General features: G+C 39.5%; 1 protein-coding gene across 2 annotated transcripts in view; it reads right to left on the bottom strand.

Moving 5' to 3' along the window:
• The window catches only part of srcin1a (SRC kinase signaling inhibitor 1a), a 117,018-nt gene extending 99,200 nt beyond the window's left edge, over positions 1–17,818 (bottom strand). For both annotated transcript variants that reach the window (XM_061711992.1, XM_061711991.1), the window contains exon 1: positions 17,680–17,818. In XM_061711992.1, coding sequence (XP_061567976.1) covers positions 17,680–17,755 — 76 coding nt within the window. In that variant the 5' untranslated portion in view covers positions 17,756–17,818. The remainder of the gene's footprint in view (positions 1–17,679) is intronic.
• Between the last annotated feature and the right edge of the window lie 689 nt (positions 17,819–18,507).

Raw genomic sequence — 18,507 nt, 5'->3', positions numbered from 1 at the left:
ACTATTTATTGTTACAAGAAGTTTGTCAAAACAAAAGGGATCAAAGTGGTTTCACTTCTTTTCAAATGCAAACGTAATAACAGACTGCTTCTTATGACATAAATGTAAACGTAAAGTACTGCACATTATTCAGACATGTAGAATAAGGTTAACTTTTTGAAATATTTGCACCCATTTACATATATGACAGCAATAAAGGGGCACAAAATTGCAGTTACAAGAAATGAGGAGAAGGTCTCATTAAGACTGAACGCGTCGCTGAATCCCCAGATTCAGGTGAACCTTCATACTTCTGAAACAGCTGGTTGAGTCCTCAAAGTCCAACCGCCCATCAAACATTACTAACGAGGCAGAAAAGCTGGCAGTCGGTTTTCTGTGTCTTCTGATGTACAGAATGGATGTAAACTCGTAGATAAATCAATAACTCATGTAACAGATGTGTCATTTCTAGAGTACTATGAGTCCACTCCTTAGTTTGTCTTTGCTGTCATGGGCTTTGATACATGTATACTTCATGAGACCTGTAGGGTCTGGCATGCAGCTCTTGGTTGTTTTGCATTTCTCTGAGGTAAGCATGGTCTGACCTTGAGGTAAATATGCTGTAACGACTGGCAACTGTCGTGAAAGCTGTAAACACACAGCTGGGTTTTTGAGGCGAGCAACATCTGTATTTACGGCGGTCTCAAAAACTCATCTGTGTGTTGGTAAACTTGTCAAGGACTGATGATTAGCAGCACTTAGCAGCAACTTACCCTCTTTCAAGTAATGTTACCTCTAGCCTTATTCGGCTTCATTGCTCCGCTGTTAAACATACACAGATTAAATAATCACTAGGATATTTTTCTTCCTTATTTAAAAGATTTTACTGTGATTTCAGTTAGTCCCGCTGCTCCTATCACAGCCCGCTGGACCTGTGGGTTCAGCCCGACATCAATAATGTCAGAATTCAGAAGGTCTCTTTTCAGAAGGGCAGCACACATAGAAAAAAAAAGAGGATTCTTGTTATATGATAGGCTGAACCTGACTAAGGATGCTGAAAAGGAATAATGGGCCCACAGCAAAGCTTTGTGTGTCACTCAACCCCTGTGTCAAACACCCACCACAAGAGAAGAGGAAAGAGAAATCAATACCGACTCATACTATGATTCCCAGGCAGCATCAGGTACATCCGACCGTGAAGATGAAACAAGGAAAGACGAGAGAGAGAGAGTGCAAAGAAGGAAATGGGGAGAAGAAGAGAGCAATGAGGTGCATTTTGAAGGCCAGCCCTGCTCCCCACTGTTATTAGTCGGCTCCCCGGCCGCCCTCCGCAGCAGAGCACTGATGTTTCCTCTCCCTGTGACCTTCCTTTGTTAGACCTTCTTCTACCCTCATCTATTGTGGAACATCTGCAGAAACAATTACCTCTTCCAGTTCAATCTCCATATTGCTTTCAATCACGCTAAAGTGTCACAGAATACCATGGCAACGCACAAAGTTACCAAGGTTGAATTAAGCCTGGTTTAAATGGGAAATTTCAGAGTTAAATGCATCATCTTTTTTTCATGAAGTCAGTGGAGCAGTAAGTGCAGGTGACCAACATCCCCGAGCTCTGAGTGACACCCAAAGGGCACAGCGTGGATTCTCTGAGACATCTGCAGCGTGTCTCATTAGTATTCTGCTATGAATCATTCAAAAACACGCCCGGCTGTTATTACCACAAACAGCAAAGGGAGGGGGACACGGCACCACACACACACTTGGGGGAATGTGCTTCAATATCTGCAAAACTTTGAGAGAATCAGGCATGCTGTGCGTCCTGCTGTTATTAATATCTTCTGAAATAATTTGCCAACTAACCAAAGGGTTCATCCAACGCTCAGAGACTGAAGAACACGATGCCAGCCACCAGCTCAGTGTTTTGCTGATTTTTCAGCATTAAAAATAATTCACTTTTATGAAGAATTCCCTTTTGTGTAAGTAAAATGTCTGCAACATTACAAAACCCCAAATCCACACCACAGGGAGTTTCTACCACATCATACAAAACAACTAAACTGGCTGACATGCTTAAAATGTAGACCAGGGGTTTCTTCCTCTAATGTACACAGGGAGGAAAGACTTCTAGGAGAATTATTTGTCTCTTTAAAGAGTGCATTTTGAAAACCAAGCCAATGAAATGACTAAATTTTGCATCCCGACAAGAATATTCCAAATTATCTACCGTCTGCTAATTATCTCAGTAAACAGTAAGACAAGATCATCCAATAGAGAAACATGCAATTCACACACACACAAACTTTGTTTGCCTTCAAAAGGTGAGACCTCTCTTCGACAAAACCCCATTTGCATGCTGTGCAACAGTATTTTGTAGTTAACAAGCTTAGACACTAGACTAGAATAGCATACCAATGCAAGAAAGATCAAGTTCAAATAAAGAGGTTTCACTCCATCTTCCTCCCCCACTGTTAGTGAGTGTGAGTCAGAGTGCACGTCCTCGGAGGAGAAGCTAAACAACAGAAGTGCAGCTTTGCGTCCTCAATATTTCACTGACATATCTGACATTGATTATCTATAAATCTTAAACTGCTGTATTGGAGAAAAAAAAACAAGTGGACAGTTATAGATCAACCTGGGAGCTACGGCAGCTTTGTCCTTCATAAGTTTGTATTGTATAGCCTTTTACATGGGTGCACTTTTATGGAGCTGCTGCTTAATCTCATTATATTATTATAATGATAATAAAGGCTTTCTATTCTATTTCTATTATATTTTATTGTTTGCAATCTTAGTAGTGTGGTCTAGTGTTTGTGTTATTGTATACGATGACCAGTAAATGTACACACCGAACACACGTAATTATCTTCCCTCTGAGCAAGGATCCAGGCTGTATCCAAGGGAGTATTTTTCTCCACTTCAAATGCAGTTTCTCTGCTCTAAATTCACACATCAACGCATCATAGAAGGTGAGAAAAGAAAAAAGCACTTGTAAGCACTTGAGCAATTTAAGGAACACCACCACACAAGACACAAAGCAATAAAAGACAGTCCACAGTGGTTTCAAAGATCATTTTCTGGCATTTTTCACTGCTGATGAACAGAAAGTGTTTTAATGACACCAGTAAACTACAAATTCCCCCCCAGAGGCTACTTTGCATTAATAATTCTATGACATTATGAATATTTTAAGCTTTGTTTCAGGCTGCCAGTGAAATTTGTGAAGGTAAGACATGAGTGATTAACGTTAGTAAAATGAGTTGATGCCAAAACGTTGACATTGAAGCCTGATCCGATCATCGTCACATGCAGGGAATGATCACGTCAAGGACAAATAATAACCACCTTACACAATCATCTTCATAAACCCTGTGACTTTTCCCTAATGTCACCCATCCAGAACCCTCTTGAGTTTGTTTTTTTTTAGAAATGACATTTCCGGAAATACTCAGCTCAATGAGCAAATATCATGAAGGTCTGATTGACAGCCACAAGCCCATCTGTGTACACTCCTTCATTTCCAGAGCATCTGTTTGGCAGCAGGAGGAGGTGGGCTGAACTGAAAGAGCTCTGCTGCCAAACCCTGAAGCTTTTCTCTGGTAGATCTGCAGCCGTCAGAATCCCTACTTCCATCTTGAAGGTGGAGCTGATATTTCACTCTGATGACCTCTTAGCAGCTTCGTGATGCCAAGGAAAAAAAAAAAAAAGCTACACGATTAGACAAACCGCCAGCTCAAAGTTTTTCGCCAAGCAAAAGCTCCTCTGCCAAACCGAAAGGCGGGAGCCAGAGGAACCACACTGTCAGAGCAGTCTCTTTGAAGAAGATGATCAAGAAAACCTTAGAACACCACAGAACTACCGCAACAACACATGAATAACGTCAAGCAAATGCGACAACACATATGGAATGTAGCGAAAAGAGTTATACCTGGGTGATATATCATCCCATCGTGGCTGCTGTACCATTTTTGGAAGATGAATTGTCTGATGTATAGCTGGGGGATCCAGCTTTCATGCACAAAAAGGCTCCTTTGCTGTTTATGAGTCGAAGCTGGTAAGTGAGGTCATTCGGAGTGTGGACACATTCATCACAGCAAAGATGACATCAATTTACAATGTTAGAAGTGTTTTTTATGAGCAAATTGACACTAACCCGCTCCAGTTTTACTGGCCACAATGAGATTTTATGTAAAATGAAATCTCTTCATTGTCATTGAAACTTAGGACTGCAGGAAGCAGCACGTGCATAAATGTCACTGTAGCGGTAATAGCAAACAGTATAGTGCAGTTATTTTTCGAATAGGGTTGGACAGTCTTTAGCATTTAACCCCAGTGCTTCACTTATCATAATCAAGTTACCAGTTGCTTTTCAAATTGCTGCTTTGTTGCACCTCCACAGCCTCGAGAACCAGCTCCACAAGCCTCTGGTTTCCTAGTAACTGTGGCAGGAGCAGAGGGCTTGGAGAACAGAGGGCTCCTCTGCTCATCAGGTGTCTGACGGTTGGGTGCACGCAGTCTTTTGAAATAAATTCACATATCTGAGAGTGTATTGGATTTCCTTTTTGTTCCAAATTTGAATCCAGGTTAATATATCTTTTTACCCCTTGACAGATTTCTATTAAATGTTATTTATATAATCTTAAAACAATGACGGTTTGTGGACTATAAATAAACTGAAATGTGTCATCATCCATCCTTCTTCACCAGCAGGTGATTTTTTTTTTTTCTGAAGAAATACCCAATCAACCATTGGATAACTTTTGAAATTGAATAGATTTTAACTTTAGGGATGATCTTCTGCAGGCAAATGAGACTTGTTTTATCGCGTCCGAATTTTAGGTTGGACTTAATTGTCCACAGCATGCATTTTCCAGTTCAGACGTTGCCAATCAAACTAATTGGTTTGCCTCAGTCATAATGTTGGTATGCTGCTGGTGCAGCTTTCCAACAGAAGGTTCACCTTTAGACTCCATGAGTTTCTGGAAACACTAACAAGAAATTGTATGTAGTGTCAGCCCAAACATTGTTCTGGTCCTCAGCACCAAGACTCCAGCCATCTGGGTTTGAACCAACCACAAGAACGAACCAGAACCCATTTCCTGGAGCTGTTTGTAAATATCACACTTTTTTCTTGTTCTGTTTTGTAGTTTCAAATCTCGACAATTAATCTAGATACAATAAGAACATTTCAACCAATGCACTGGTTATCTGAACATGGCCCAGTCCTCTTACAACAATTCAGTAAAATCAATAACAAGTTAAGAAATGTAAAAAAGGACAGATTTGGCCAAACTATGAGCCGAGTAAGAAATGAGGCTGCAACAATTCTGAAGAGTTTAAGTTATTCATCCGAAACATTTATCAAAGGCTCACTACGTCTTAAAAACCTTTCTCCAGGCAGTTATAGTTTAGTTAAGAGTGTCCTCTTTAGTAAGGAAAACTGGCAGAAGAAATGAAATGCATTTATGAATCACTTCAGGACCTCATGGAGGAGGATGTCGAGAGGAGGACACCCGAATCCTTCTATCTGGATTCATTTTATGAAACCCGCAAAAAAAGAAAAATATTGTGGTCCTGGTTCAAATCGGTGCTGGGATGTAATGCAATACTAGAAATGAATCCTCATATTTTCTGTATCAGCTTACTCCTATTTATAGTCACAAGTATCTGCTGGAATTTGTCCCAGTTCTCTCCAGGTAAAAGGCAGCGGTCCACTCGGGATAGATTACCAGTCCATCACAGGCCCACATATAGACAAACAACCACACTCAATGATAAGCAATTTCAAACCACCAATTAACCTGACATTCATGTTCTTGGATTATTGGAAGAAGTCAGAGTATCCAGACAAAACCCATGCAAGCAAAAGGAGGACATGCAAACCCAAACAGAAGGGCCCTTGCTGGGATTTAAAGCAGGAACCATCTTGCTGTGAGGCAGGCGTGGTAATCACCAAGCCACCGGGCTGCTGTAATTATACATTATTAATAACATTACTTGTTACTAAAAGAAGTATCGACAGACAGAATTTCAGTAATAATCTTACAATTACTACAAAATGAAAAGAAAAAACAAATTCATTAGACCATTACTTGTATTGCCTTTTTTGTGTGGAGTTTGCAAAACAAGTTAAGACGTGCTGTGAGGCAGAAGCACCCACAATAACCACAATAACTATAATTGCAATAACCATATGTGTAATATCTATGCAATATCTGTCTGTCTACCTCACACACATCTTACCTGCTTTTTTTGCACTGTTTTTTCCACACTACTTTTATTTCCATTGCAATGTATATACTGGCTATATTTTGTAATGATATATTTTTACTTTTTACCTTTTTACCCCACCCCTGCATGTGTGTGTTAAAGGAGCTTGAGGCTCCTTTTAAGAAATGAGACTCTCTAGCGCCACCCTTCACCACGACGGCCGTTGGGGGTACTGCAGCCAACAGTGAAGCCGGCACGGGAGAACGCGCATGCAGCGTCATGTGACGTCACATCCGCAGCCCAGCGCGGGAAATTCGGGACCGAATTGCAGCACATTTTGCAGCACACAGCCTGTTCAAGGCAAAGGAGAGATACACTAGAGGGCTCATTATTTTGGGTTTGGAACGCTTCATCTGACATTATTACTAGAAAACTTAAAATGTATACAGATTTTTTTCATAAATCCTGCCACAATCCGGCCTCAAGCTCCTTTAAGTGTACTGCTGCCGAACAAAGTGAGTTTCCCCATTGAAGGAGAAATAAAGGATAATCTAATCTAATCTAATCTAATAAACCATTGTTTTGATTTTGTCAGGAAGAATGATGATGGGAATGTTACTGTTGAAAATTAATTGTGTGTTGGCACCAAGACTCTTTCCAGGATTATGTTTCTACAACTGGTCTGCTCATCATAAAAGGTTTCATAGGATGATGGTTCATTGGGTTAGCTTCTGTGGACTCCTAACATATCAGAGAGGAACACCTTTAAGGTGTTGTTGGTGCAGATCAAACAGATTAATTTATTTGATGCACTTTCTAACCAAGTGATGGCCACTGTTACTGATCAAGTATTAAACTTTGTAAAATCATTTTAAATGACAGATTGCAGGGTTGTTTCAAGCTTTATCTGTTATTCAACCTCTAAATGATTACCCTATAGGTCAGATCATACATGACGACACCCAGATTTACTTTATTCGTTCCCCAAATGGATGGTAAATTCAGTTTAATTCATTTTTATTTCTATAGCATCTGTTACAGTACGAATTTTCTTTAGATGCTTTCCAGAGACCCAGAACATGACCCCCGAGCAATTACTACATGAACAATGAGAGGTCCATTAGACTTACTCTGTCAGTGCTTCCAGCAAGTGAATAACTGGATCCGATAAAGTTTCTTAAATTTAAATAAGACAGGACAGAAATCATTCTATCTGGTAACAGAACAGAAAGAATTGTTGATGTCCAGCTTTAGTCCAGAGGGCTCCAGATAAAAACCCAGGTAAGCTTCAGCAGCCACATCAAGGCTGGAACAAAGGGCTTTTTATCACCTTAAACAAATATCAGAGATCAGATGTCCAGAGCAGATTTAGAGAAGCTCATCCTTGCCTTTGTGTCCTGCATACTTAACTACGCTTCTGCCAGAGTTCTAACAAGAACTAAAAAACTGAGCACATTACTCCTGAGATAAGATCTTTACACTGGCAACCAAAACAGACTTTAAAGTGTTGTTGTTAGTTTACAGATCAATGAACAATATGGGGCTATAATACATTTCTGATCTTTTTGTAGAGTATAAACCAAGTAAGTTTGTGATCTTTATGAGGTTGTCGGCTCGTAGAACTGAGAGTTAGAACCAAACAGGGTCAGAAATGCATTTAGCTACAATGCTGCACACAGATGGAATAAACTTTCAATTGATATGAAAATATGCTCCAACTCTAGACGCTTTTAAATTAAAAACTTCTGTTTTCCTATGCCATGCTTTCCCATATCTTCTCACAGCTCTGTTTTGTTCCATATACAGATTTCCCAATGTATAGAAATCCCATATGAATAGGGCTTTATCTGGGTTTTCACAGGCACACATGCACATTTGAGAAGAAAAGGCACAATTGGCAGTTTTTGGTGTGATATAACTGAGTGTGAGTGTGTTTGGTTGTTTGATTTAATTGTTTCTTGGTGGGCCTGTGATAGACTGGGGACCTGTCCAGGGTCCTGAACGGTATAGAAAATGGATGGATGAATAACAAGCACAACACTGATTACCGTAAATTTAGTTTAGGCCTCTGTCGGTGTCAAAATGAAACACTTCAAGCACATACAATAGATATAGTATCTCAAAACTGATTATTATGATAGAAAGCATATGCCAGTTAACATTTATTAATACGGTACATTCACAATCAATATTGAATCAATTTTGCATTATTATGCACATATTAACAGGGTAATCTATGCAGGATTACATTTACTTTTAAAATATCTGAACTTGTGAGTTAGTTGCACACGATCAGCGATCAACAAGAGCAGCCATCTTCCCCCTCTCTACCTATCTAAGCATCAGTGAACTACAGTTTAGAAAATGCCTTCTCTTCTGCAAATCGAGGATCTGCATGTTGATCAGATCAGAACATGCAAGGCAACGTCAAATGAACCAGAGGGATGCATGTTTGTCTCACCGTGAAACAGGTCTGACCTTTTCATACTCAATGCTCTAATACTTTATGGCAGCGGGTTTGGGTCCATCCCTGAATTTCACACGCAAGGTTTGCAATTCCTCTGACCCCGGTTAAAGAAAATCCTTTTTTTTTTTCAAGCTTGGCTGGACTCCTGGATAATTCAAGTCCATATCTGCTTCTCTGGCAGTTTTAACTCATTCTATGCATATTAGTGGGCGATAAGGCGGGAATGGGTTTCCTTGAGAGAAAAGAAGCTCCTGCTGGGGAAAATGAGGAAGGAAATGAAACGGCATCCACAAAGTTGCAGCAGAGCTGGGCTTTCCTTGCTGCAGATATTAGGAGTCACATGTAGAAGAGGAGCGCTATAGATTCACAACAAGATGGTTCCCCGGTGGAGTCTTAGCTGGAGCCGTCTCGTGTGCCATTCGCATGTTCTGCATGTGCCAGTGTGGGTTCTCTACGAATACTCAGCTTTCTGTCACTGTCCACAAACATGCACTGTTGGTTTAATGGTGACCGTAAGGTGTTTGCAGGCAGAAGTGTGAGTGTGCATGCTTGTTTGTCTCTTTGCGATGGATTGGTAAGCTGTCCACAGTGTAACTCACCTCTGGCCCCATAACAGTTGGGATAGACTCCACACCCAGTATTCACTGCATAAATTAGATAATTAAGTGATTTAGATGCTGAATGTAATCATGAATGAGGTTTAAATTTTGTCTGAGGTCAGAGGAGAGTTGAGAATCAAACTGAAGCTGAGCTCCAAGGCAATAAAGACATATTTGATGCCTAAATTTGCAAAGTGATATCAAATCTCTTGTTACACTTTGATAAATCAACCGTTAGCCTGAAAGTGGAAATGATGAAAGGGTCCACTGAGATGAAAACCAGGAAAAATGAAGTATATTCACATCCAGTAGGAAGCAGAGGGAAAGTAATCTGCCCAAAATCATCAGAGCCTGCAGTCCCTGTTTTATATTCCCGCTTGAACGTCTTTAAAAGGAAAATCAGAAGTGATGGGAGAATAACAGGTGGAAAGAAGACTTTTACCACCTCTGCTCACACCTCACTAACACTCCCATCTTTATTTCCTCTACCTCTGCTAGGAAAGCCTTAGGGTGTTACCATCGTTTCTTCTGAAAGGCACTAATGCTTCACATTTCAACAGAAACCAGTCTGAAATAACAGGAGTCACAAATGAGATAACTGAAACACAAGTTCGATCAGGCTCTCCTTTCTCTTAGAAGATGACATGTTCATAAGTGACTGAGCCCAACGTGCGCTGAACCCTTTTAACCGGTCAGCTGCCATCGAGTGTTTAATAATATCCGCAGATTTGTCCTTGTAACAAAACACAACCTTGTGGGAAGGAGAACAGTGCAACACGATCTCTCATGTTTAGACTACTCCAATCCCATGCAGGGAGGAAGCAGATGTATTTGAAAATGTATACCATGTGCCCCATTTCAACTGAATATTAAAACCAGTGTGGCTGGTGTGCTGCTATTTCAGTTACAACATCATACCAGTTGAAGTTCACGTGGATATCAGACCTCCTTGTTCCACGAGAAGCGATGGAGTGGATGCATTAGAAGATACTTGAACAAATCATCCATCTGGCACACAAAGGTTACTGTTTTAATCTTGTCATTTCTTTTGTTCTCTCGCCTGAAATAAAATTTATGACAATAAGCAACTACATCAGAGAACAATTCATTGTATCTTACAATACCACATAACACTTACGTTTCTTACCTCTGATAGTTGAGATAGGTACATCTACAGCAATTGGAAATAAAAACACATCACTGCTTTCTAAATATAGGATTTGTGGCAGATCTATTCAACCGAAATGTATTAAATTGCATGTCTGAGAGAAAAATAATTTTGCCTGGGAATGGCTCAATAATGTCCCTGTAATCTTATTTAATTTTCCAGTATTTACTGGGGGTGTCTGTAAGCAAACAAAAAAGCAATTAAGACGCCAACTGATACCCAACTGACAAACCAGGCGGTCTCTGCTCTGACAGAAGATGTGCATTAAATTTCAAGAGCACCAAGACACTTCTCGTAACAATGCACAGGCAAAAATCACAATTAGCAAAGATATTAAAGCATCGCTAGAGAACTGTTTTGCAATTCATAATTTATATTTACAGGCACAACAGTAGCAAGATGAGTATTAAAGATGCTAATTTCTGTCTCTGTATAGTTTAGGGCTACAGCTGAACTACGACTTGTACTGCATTAACAGACCTGTTTTTAATGGAGGGCTAGATTTGACTATCAGTCAATACTTATTTCAGCAAAAAGTTCTAATTTACTAATGCAAAACAGTTCAGAAATAAAACATACTGAATATCTACTTCATTACTGATTTTCACTCTTTAATCTACTATATACCAACTTTAATGCACACATGCTGCTTTCTAATACTTTGAGCTGTTTTAGTAACAACTACTTTTCATGATAACATACAGAATATCGTATAGTGTTCTTATGTTATTGCACAATTACAAAATAACACTACTTGCAAACTTGTGTTTTTTTCTTCCTCTTGCAAGATCAAATATTTTTGGTTTTCTACAAAATACTTTGAATTGAGACACGAATGGGAGCTTTCAAAACATATACTGTAAATGAAAAACTGCGTTTTGTTTATCGATATCATGTTGAGAAAGCAGCACACTATGATATATCAGCTGTTCTTCATATATAACCAGAAGTCAGCTGTTCTGGAGTGTTTGCAGCAAAATAAATTATTGCATATATTCTTCTACATCCGCATCGGAGAGCGCAGTCATCTTTTAGTGTAGCTGCATCAGAGCCAGGGACTAATCCAGGGAAGAAAAAAAAAAAATCAACCAACTGATGAAGGAGACTGTTCTGAAACGTGCAAAAAAACAGAAACGACAACACTGAGCAGCGAAGGGGGACCTACAGAGCGAAAAATGACAAAAGTTCCTTTGCGCTGCTTTAAATACTGACATTTACTACGCCGTATAATTTCCCCTGAGGGGTTAATAAAGTATTATTGTATTGGGGTGGAAATGATAAGGAGGAAAATACTGTGCTCTTGTACAATCAGCGCGCTCCAGAATCGCGTCGCATTAGGTCCTTTACAATCATGTTAACTGTGTGCTCTTTTTCAAATGATAATATAAAAGCTAATAACATAACAATAAAAGACATTTTTGGGAGACTGGGTGGGTCTGCACGATCCGAACTGATGTAAAATAGATTTTACCAGCTGACAGGGGTTGATTATACCCCTGCAGAGGACAACAGCGGCAGCAACAATTACAAGCTTTATTTAAATCCAGAGATGCACTAGTTGCAATTTTCTGAGATTCAGATTCAGATTCAGACTCAGAAAAACTTTATTTACCCCTGAAGGGCAATTGCAAGACAACTGAGCAGCAAGACGTTGAAAATATCAAATAGAATAATAGAATAAAATAAACAGATAAATGGGGCATGTCTCGTTATGTACAAAAAATATATAAATATAAGAATGTCAAAAAAATTTACAATAGAGTGACTGTAGTGGTATAAATAAAAATATAAAGTGTCAGTGTAAAGTGTCGACAGTGGATGTAAACAATGTAACAGGAGTATGGAGTAGTCCATACTCCATACTTGAGATGATCCCAAATTCAGATTTTTCTATCTTCTTAAGAGCTATTCAACAAACAACATATTTCTTCTCAGAATTTATGTCTAAAGGGGAATTTTTATGGAATTTAGATTGAAATAGTGTTCATAAATTACCAGATTTGAGGGCTTCTTTCCAAAAGTTATGCCCTCCAGGTTACCAGAAAAAGGTACTTGGATGACTTAAATCCAGGCGAAAAGGAACTACTGTCAACTTAATTAATAAAATATGAATTTCAAATTCACGATCGTAACTATTAAGGTCATGAAATCCATTTCGGGTGTCGTGAAGTGGACACCCAGATATAAATGAGTTACCTGTTTAAGTGGCAGCTGACGTGAATCAAAAACAATAGTTGATATTTTACTCAGAACTCAGCGGAGCAGGAGCCGCCGTAACTCAGACATCCATGTAACTGTACTCTGATGCCTGTCAGAAATACTAGGGGGGGGGTCTCCTAAGCTTTCTATGGAGTTCCTTTTGGACATTAACAAAGATTATTAATTATCAGTCTGGACTTTCCTACCTCAGTGAAAACATCTTTTAACACGTGTGAACCTGTGACCCTTTACAGTGTGTCTTTCCTCCTCTCTTCACCCCAGTTTTCCTATCTTTACTTTTTAAATAAAAGCTATGGTGCCATAAAATAAGATTGTATGTGCACTCACTTGATCTACTAGATACCAGATAATTATTTGATTTGTGAGGCAGAGATGACTGAGACTCGCCGCTGCTGTGCAACCAGACGGCATCAGAATGTAGGTAAACCATTATTGTAAAATTCTTGTTTTTCAATGCAAGATAATAACACAGCATCAATAAGTGCTTCACTAGACGTTTCTTTACATACCAATGCCCTAGTCTGCTTTAGTCCTGAAAAGAGATAGTCAGGAAGTCAGGAAGAGCATCAGGGCCTTATTATAGAGAGAAATAAATAAATACATACATTACCATGACCTGTGCTCAGGAGAGATATTCAAGCAGAGCAAAGAAATGACTCAAAGTACTAACTTATAATGTTCAGGTTCATGTTTAGGGCCAGCCAGCAGTGACTATCCCTAAACCTGAAAATGATCACACTCTTTCAATTTTTAAGGATTATCAGAAGTTTAAACCCCTAAACAAAAAGATGTATACGATTTTTCATTTAGCATAAGTGATCCCCTTTTCAATGACGTCCAGCAATCCAGAGACAGATTCAACTTCCTCAACTCCACCATTGCACAGCTTCCATGCTCTTTTTTCACTTCTGTGGGAGTCAAAGGGACATTTCTACATAAGGAAACAAGTTTGATGCTCATTAGTCTCTTAACAGTCCACAACATTCTACGTGTACTATTTTATAGCGCTGTCTGAGTATACATGTGCATAATCCCTATATAGTGCACTTATTATATCCCACAATGCAAAGGTAGCGCACAACAGTCACTAGTCAAGCATCTGTACCATCATGCATTGCGCTCAACCAGGGAAAAAATGACAATTAATTAACTATAAATGAAAGTATGTACCCTTTTAACTTTTTATGGCACACTGACAGTTTTTTTTTTAAACTAAAATGCCAAATGTTTGTTAAAAACACGTTTTCAAATGAAATATGTATCTAACAGATAAATGACAACAGATAACATACATTGTTTAACATTTGCGATGTGAAAACCAGACTGCACAATTACAAAGTTTCCTTAAGAGGGGGGGCTGTCTGACAGCAGTCTGACGGTTTGGGTTAATTATTCATGCTCAATTAAGGAGAATGAGTCCATTTTGTTTCTGTTGTAAACATTGTGTTGCTGTAATGGTTTAAGCTGGATTTTGATGCCGTCCTGCTCGTTCAGCAGCAGTAAGTCCCAGTCTGCCTCGTAATTCACCTTCTTCTCTAAATCAAACTCATTTGAATAATTATTCAACTACATTTTCACAAATTTGTAAAATGACTATCCTGCAAAAAGTAAAAAATAACAATGCATTTTTAGTGACATGGTGACTTTTATGTTGTCATCTGTGTGCAACAGCATCACTACATAATTCTTTACATACTCGTCCATAGTGACCGTGGACCAGAGGACTTGATTGAGACCAGAGGAGGGTTCGAGTACAGCCTAACTGAAATGTGTTAGATAGCAAAAAGAAACAATTTTTCAGAGAAAAAAAAAACAAACTTTAAATGATATAAATATCATGTTTGTAAATAGACAAGTTTGCAATATTTGCACCATGTTTGACCTGATTTCTTTTCCTTTTTTATACAATAAGTGGGACAAATAACACTGACATTTAAGAACAACCACTTTATGAACAATCTTCCCGCACTTCCTGGTCAGAGCGGAAGTTCAATATCAGCGTTTGCTCTGAAAAGGTCAAAATTAGAACCACAAAATGGGAATCCGATAGGATTCTGTTCATATTTTATGAAAATCTGAAGATGACCTTGTATTGATTGTACTATCGTTTGTGCATTTTCCCCCCTTTTTTTGTTTTTAATAACGTGACATTATAGAAAATACTTTCCATCCTTCATTACACCCAGACATGAGACTGTGCAGTCCACATGGTTGAGGTATGGAAACAAGGATTTTGATCAATGCACTGAATCATTCATGACCTTGAAAGCGTACTAGAGCGCTCACCACTGCAGCTGTGAGAGACTCGTCATAAACGCCACACACCCCCAGGGTAAAAGCACAAACCATTAACAAACATTTAGATCGTTTAATTCTATAAAGGAATCTCAACAAACATTTAGATCGTTTAATTCTATTAAGGAATCTCGGCTGAGTAAAAGAAGATACAAAGATTCCCGCAGATGGGAAGGCTTTTCAAAATTGTTTTGGAATCAATTTTTGACTGAATGATTGTAATCTCTTGAAATTATGATACATCAACAAATATCCTATGTATATCTTCAGTCCTCATGTGCCAGTACTTTCAAGCAGATGTGGATCTCTACGTGTAAGCTCAAGTCTTGGTACATTCATTTTCAGGAACAAGGACATTGAAGGAAGGAAGTCTAAACATCCAGCTAGTTTGCATTTCAAGATTTTTCCCATCACACAGAGATTATGTGCTTAACGCATTTTCGGAATTAGAGGATGTGCTCCAAAATACGTGCGCTGTGAACATAATCTTCACGTTTTGTTTAGCTGATTGACTTTTATTATGAGTAGAAGTCTGGTTCTGCTATCCCCAGCGGGGTCAATTACTTCAGAAATGCCCTTAAAACATGCAGCTCCTCTCCCATAAAACATTGCATCATCATTAGCCAATCGCGAGGCGGCATTCACCGGGCTTTGTGTGGCACAGACCTCGGGGATAAGCAGGTGGATGAGTACAAAAATCTGGCTGCAGGTTCACCGAGATTCACTGCGTGCTGCTGTCAATAAGAACATACTTAAAATGAACAAACGTTTCCAGCTGCAGATCATATTACATGTGGTGTAATCTAACATAAACAGACTCCAACAAAGGCAAGGACAAAACTGTCCAACGGAGGCTGTGCACCCGCATCCAAGATAAATATCAGTGGCATGACAGTGACGAGGCCCAGTGTATTCAACCTGTCTTTGCTCTCAGAACTGATATGAAAGGATGGCAAACAGACCGGCTCGGCAGAGGCTTTAACCCATTATGACCTGATGGAGCGCATGCGTGTGTTTGTATATCATGCCAGGAGTAACGCACATGTCGTAGCTACATTCTCGACGCACACAGCTATCATGATTATTATTATTGTTATTCAATATATCAGAAACGAAAAGGGGCTTAAAAGTTAGTCATTTACAATAGTCCTTATCAAGTGTTTTAATTCAATGTTTCTCGTTTCTAGTGTGTCCAGAGGCTGTGAAATAACAGCTTTCAGTGGCCTGCTTTGACGTTGCCAAAAAACCCTCAGGTTTTGGACGGCATTTTTCAACAAGGCCTCAAGTCTGAAGGGGATTTAAAACAATCATCTCATTTTTTTTATTGCTTCTTTATTAGGGCTTGTCTTGTCAATATAAAATATGATTTTAATTTTTTTTTTTTACCAAAATCAGACGAATCTAGGCCTGAAATCAAGCAGAAACAGATTAAGAGGTCTATCACCACACATCCCACATCCACATTGAAACAGTCAGCCGAGTGTCTCATAAATGATTTCTGAACCCATGTCGAGACAAAAGTATTTGTAGTTTTTTTGTTTAAAAATGAACGTCTATGGCCAAGATACCATCACATTGAAACATTTCACAGAGATACCATCAAATACTTGCTCACATCTTGTCCAGCATTTCTATGCCCCCCCCCCCCTTTGTACCAGTACTCCCCTTTCATACACCACAACATCCCTTCAGCATTCACCACAGCATCTCAGTCACTGCAGGCCCGTCAAACACACGAGTCTGGCTCCTCCTCGCTAAAGAGGATCAGCAGAAAGAGAGACATGTGCGATGACATAAACCTCAGATGAATGTGCAAGGTGGAACATGAAAACATAAACCTGCCAGGATCTACAGTCTCTGCACAAAGTCAACATCACGGCGAGCATTAGTAAGCCAACAGGCCGACACTGGGCTTAATGCTGACTACACTTAATCTATTCTTTACGGTTTAGACTTAAAGTGCAAACTGCCAAAATGATAACGAGCTTGTAAAATTGCTCCTATTCGCAGTTACTGGAAGTGGCTAAAGTCTGACTACTGAATGCAAATGGAGCACTTATTTATTGGGCGTTTTGGAAAAGCCAAGCCTCTTCTGAAAAACGACTCCCCTGCTGGTGGCTTGAATACAATCAGACTCGTCTCCAGGGGCGTTTGTTGAATTAGTGCCATCCAACGACAATGACAGCACTGAACAGCGCAGGTCAAAACAGTTGGAAATCTTTGTTTCAGCAAATTATTCAAAAGATCTGGGCTTTTCAAGAAAAAGGGCAAATCTATTATCCCCGTTATAGGAAGGAAGGACTCCCTTGGGTGACATGTTCAGACTAATTCATGTCAATCCCCACAAGACAGAACCCAGACACAACTCCAAGGACAAGCTTTTGAGTTCAGGCAGATAACACACGCGCCTAAATCTGTTGCCGTAGCACAAGGTCTCCCGTCTTTAGCCTCTGAGTTTAAAAAGACAGAAGAAACTGTCAGATTGAATAATTCTAACATCATCTTGGAGAAATTAAAAGGTCATTTGCTAAATAGCAAAGTGTCGCCACCAAAATGTGACCTGACAAACTCATCAATATTCAACAACAAACAGAACAAGCCCACAAGCAAACAGGTTGCTTTGGTATTCCAGTGCTGAGCCCGAGCACTCTCCCCAAATAATGACCTAATTAGACCCTCATCATTGTGAAATAAAACCATGCTGCTGCTGCTGCCTGACGCCGGACCCCTGCATCACAACTTACCCGTCCATCTCCGTGCAAACCATTTCTTTATCTTCTGTTCTTTCGAACTTCCTTTCATCCTTTCCCCGTCTTTCATATCCTCTGTCTCTTTTCTCGCTTGCCTCCTACCCACTAACTACCAGACTGTCCCTTGGTGAGAGGCAGGGAAGGGATGAAGAGGAGGGGAGGAAGATGAGGTGAAGGGGAGTGAGGAGTAGGGGAGGGAAATTAGCGTGGATGAATTCCCTGAGCTGTTTGGTGTTGCCTCTCTCGCTCGAGAAGTAAGTATTTATTCTTTTGCTTCCCTCGTTTTTTAATGTCTTTGAAGCTTCAAAGTAGAAGTTATATTTATGTTTCTATAGTGATGTCCTCGGATTCTTTCAACAGGACTCAAATATATTTTACTTTGGATCGCCACTTTTTCCTCTCTTACATTGACTTGCCTTTCGTTTATAGTTTCCTCCTTTGAAACACAGGTTGCATTTGTTAAAAAGGAAATATATAGAATCATTATCCTGACTCTTCCCAGGGATCTAAAAGGTACGCGTAACATATCTCAGCAGCTCCATAACAGGCTGCCTGTGGTCCAGGAGCAGGATGATGAAAGAAGATAATATAGATTAAAATAAGATAAAAGGATTGAATGAAAGATTAAAAAAAGGGAACTGAGGCCTGAAGGAAAAAGCAAGAGGATTGCATTAGGGATATGACCCACCCATTCATCCCCTTAAAATACCATCCCCCATTTACTAAAGGCAAAGTCTAATTCCCTTGCTATATGTTCAGCTTCTTGTTGATTTTATTTGACTTATTCTTTTTTTATCCTTGTCACTCTCACAGACATACCCA

The sequence above is a fragment of the Cololabis saira genome, chromosome 21 (genome assembly GCF_033807715.1).
Source record: "Cololabis saira isolate AMF1-May2022 chromosome 21, fColSai1.1, whole genome shotgun sequence".
In the NCBI taxonomy this organism is placed as follows: domain Eukaryota; kingdom Metazoa; phylum Chordata; class Actinopteri; order Beloniformes; family Belonidae; genus Cololabis; species Cololabis saira.
This window is presented reverse-complemented; position numbering and strand designations above follow the sequence as displayed.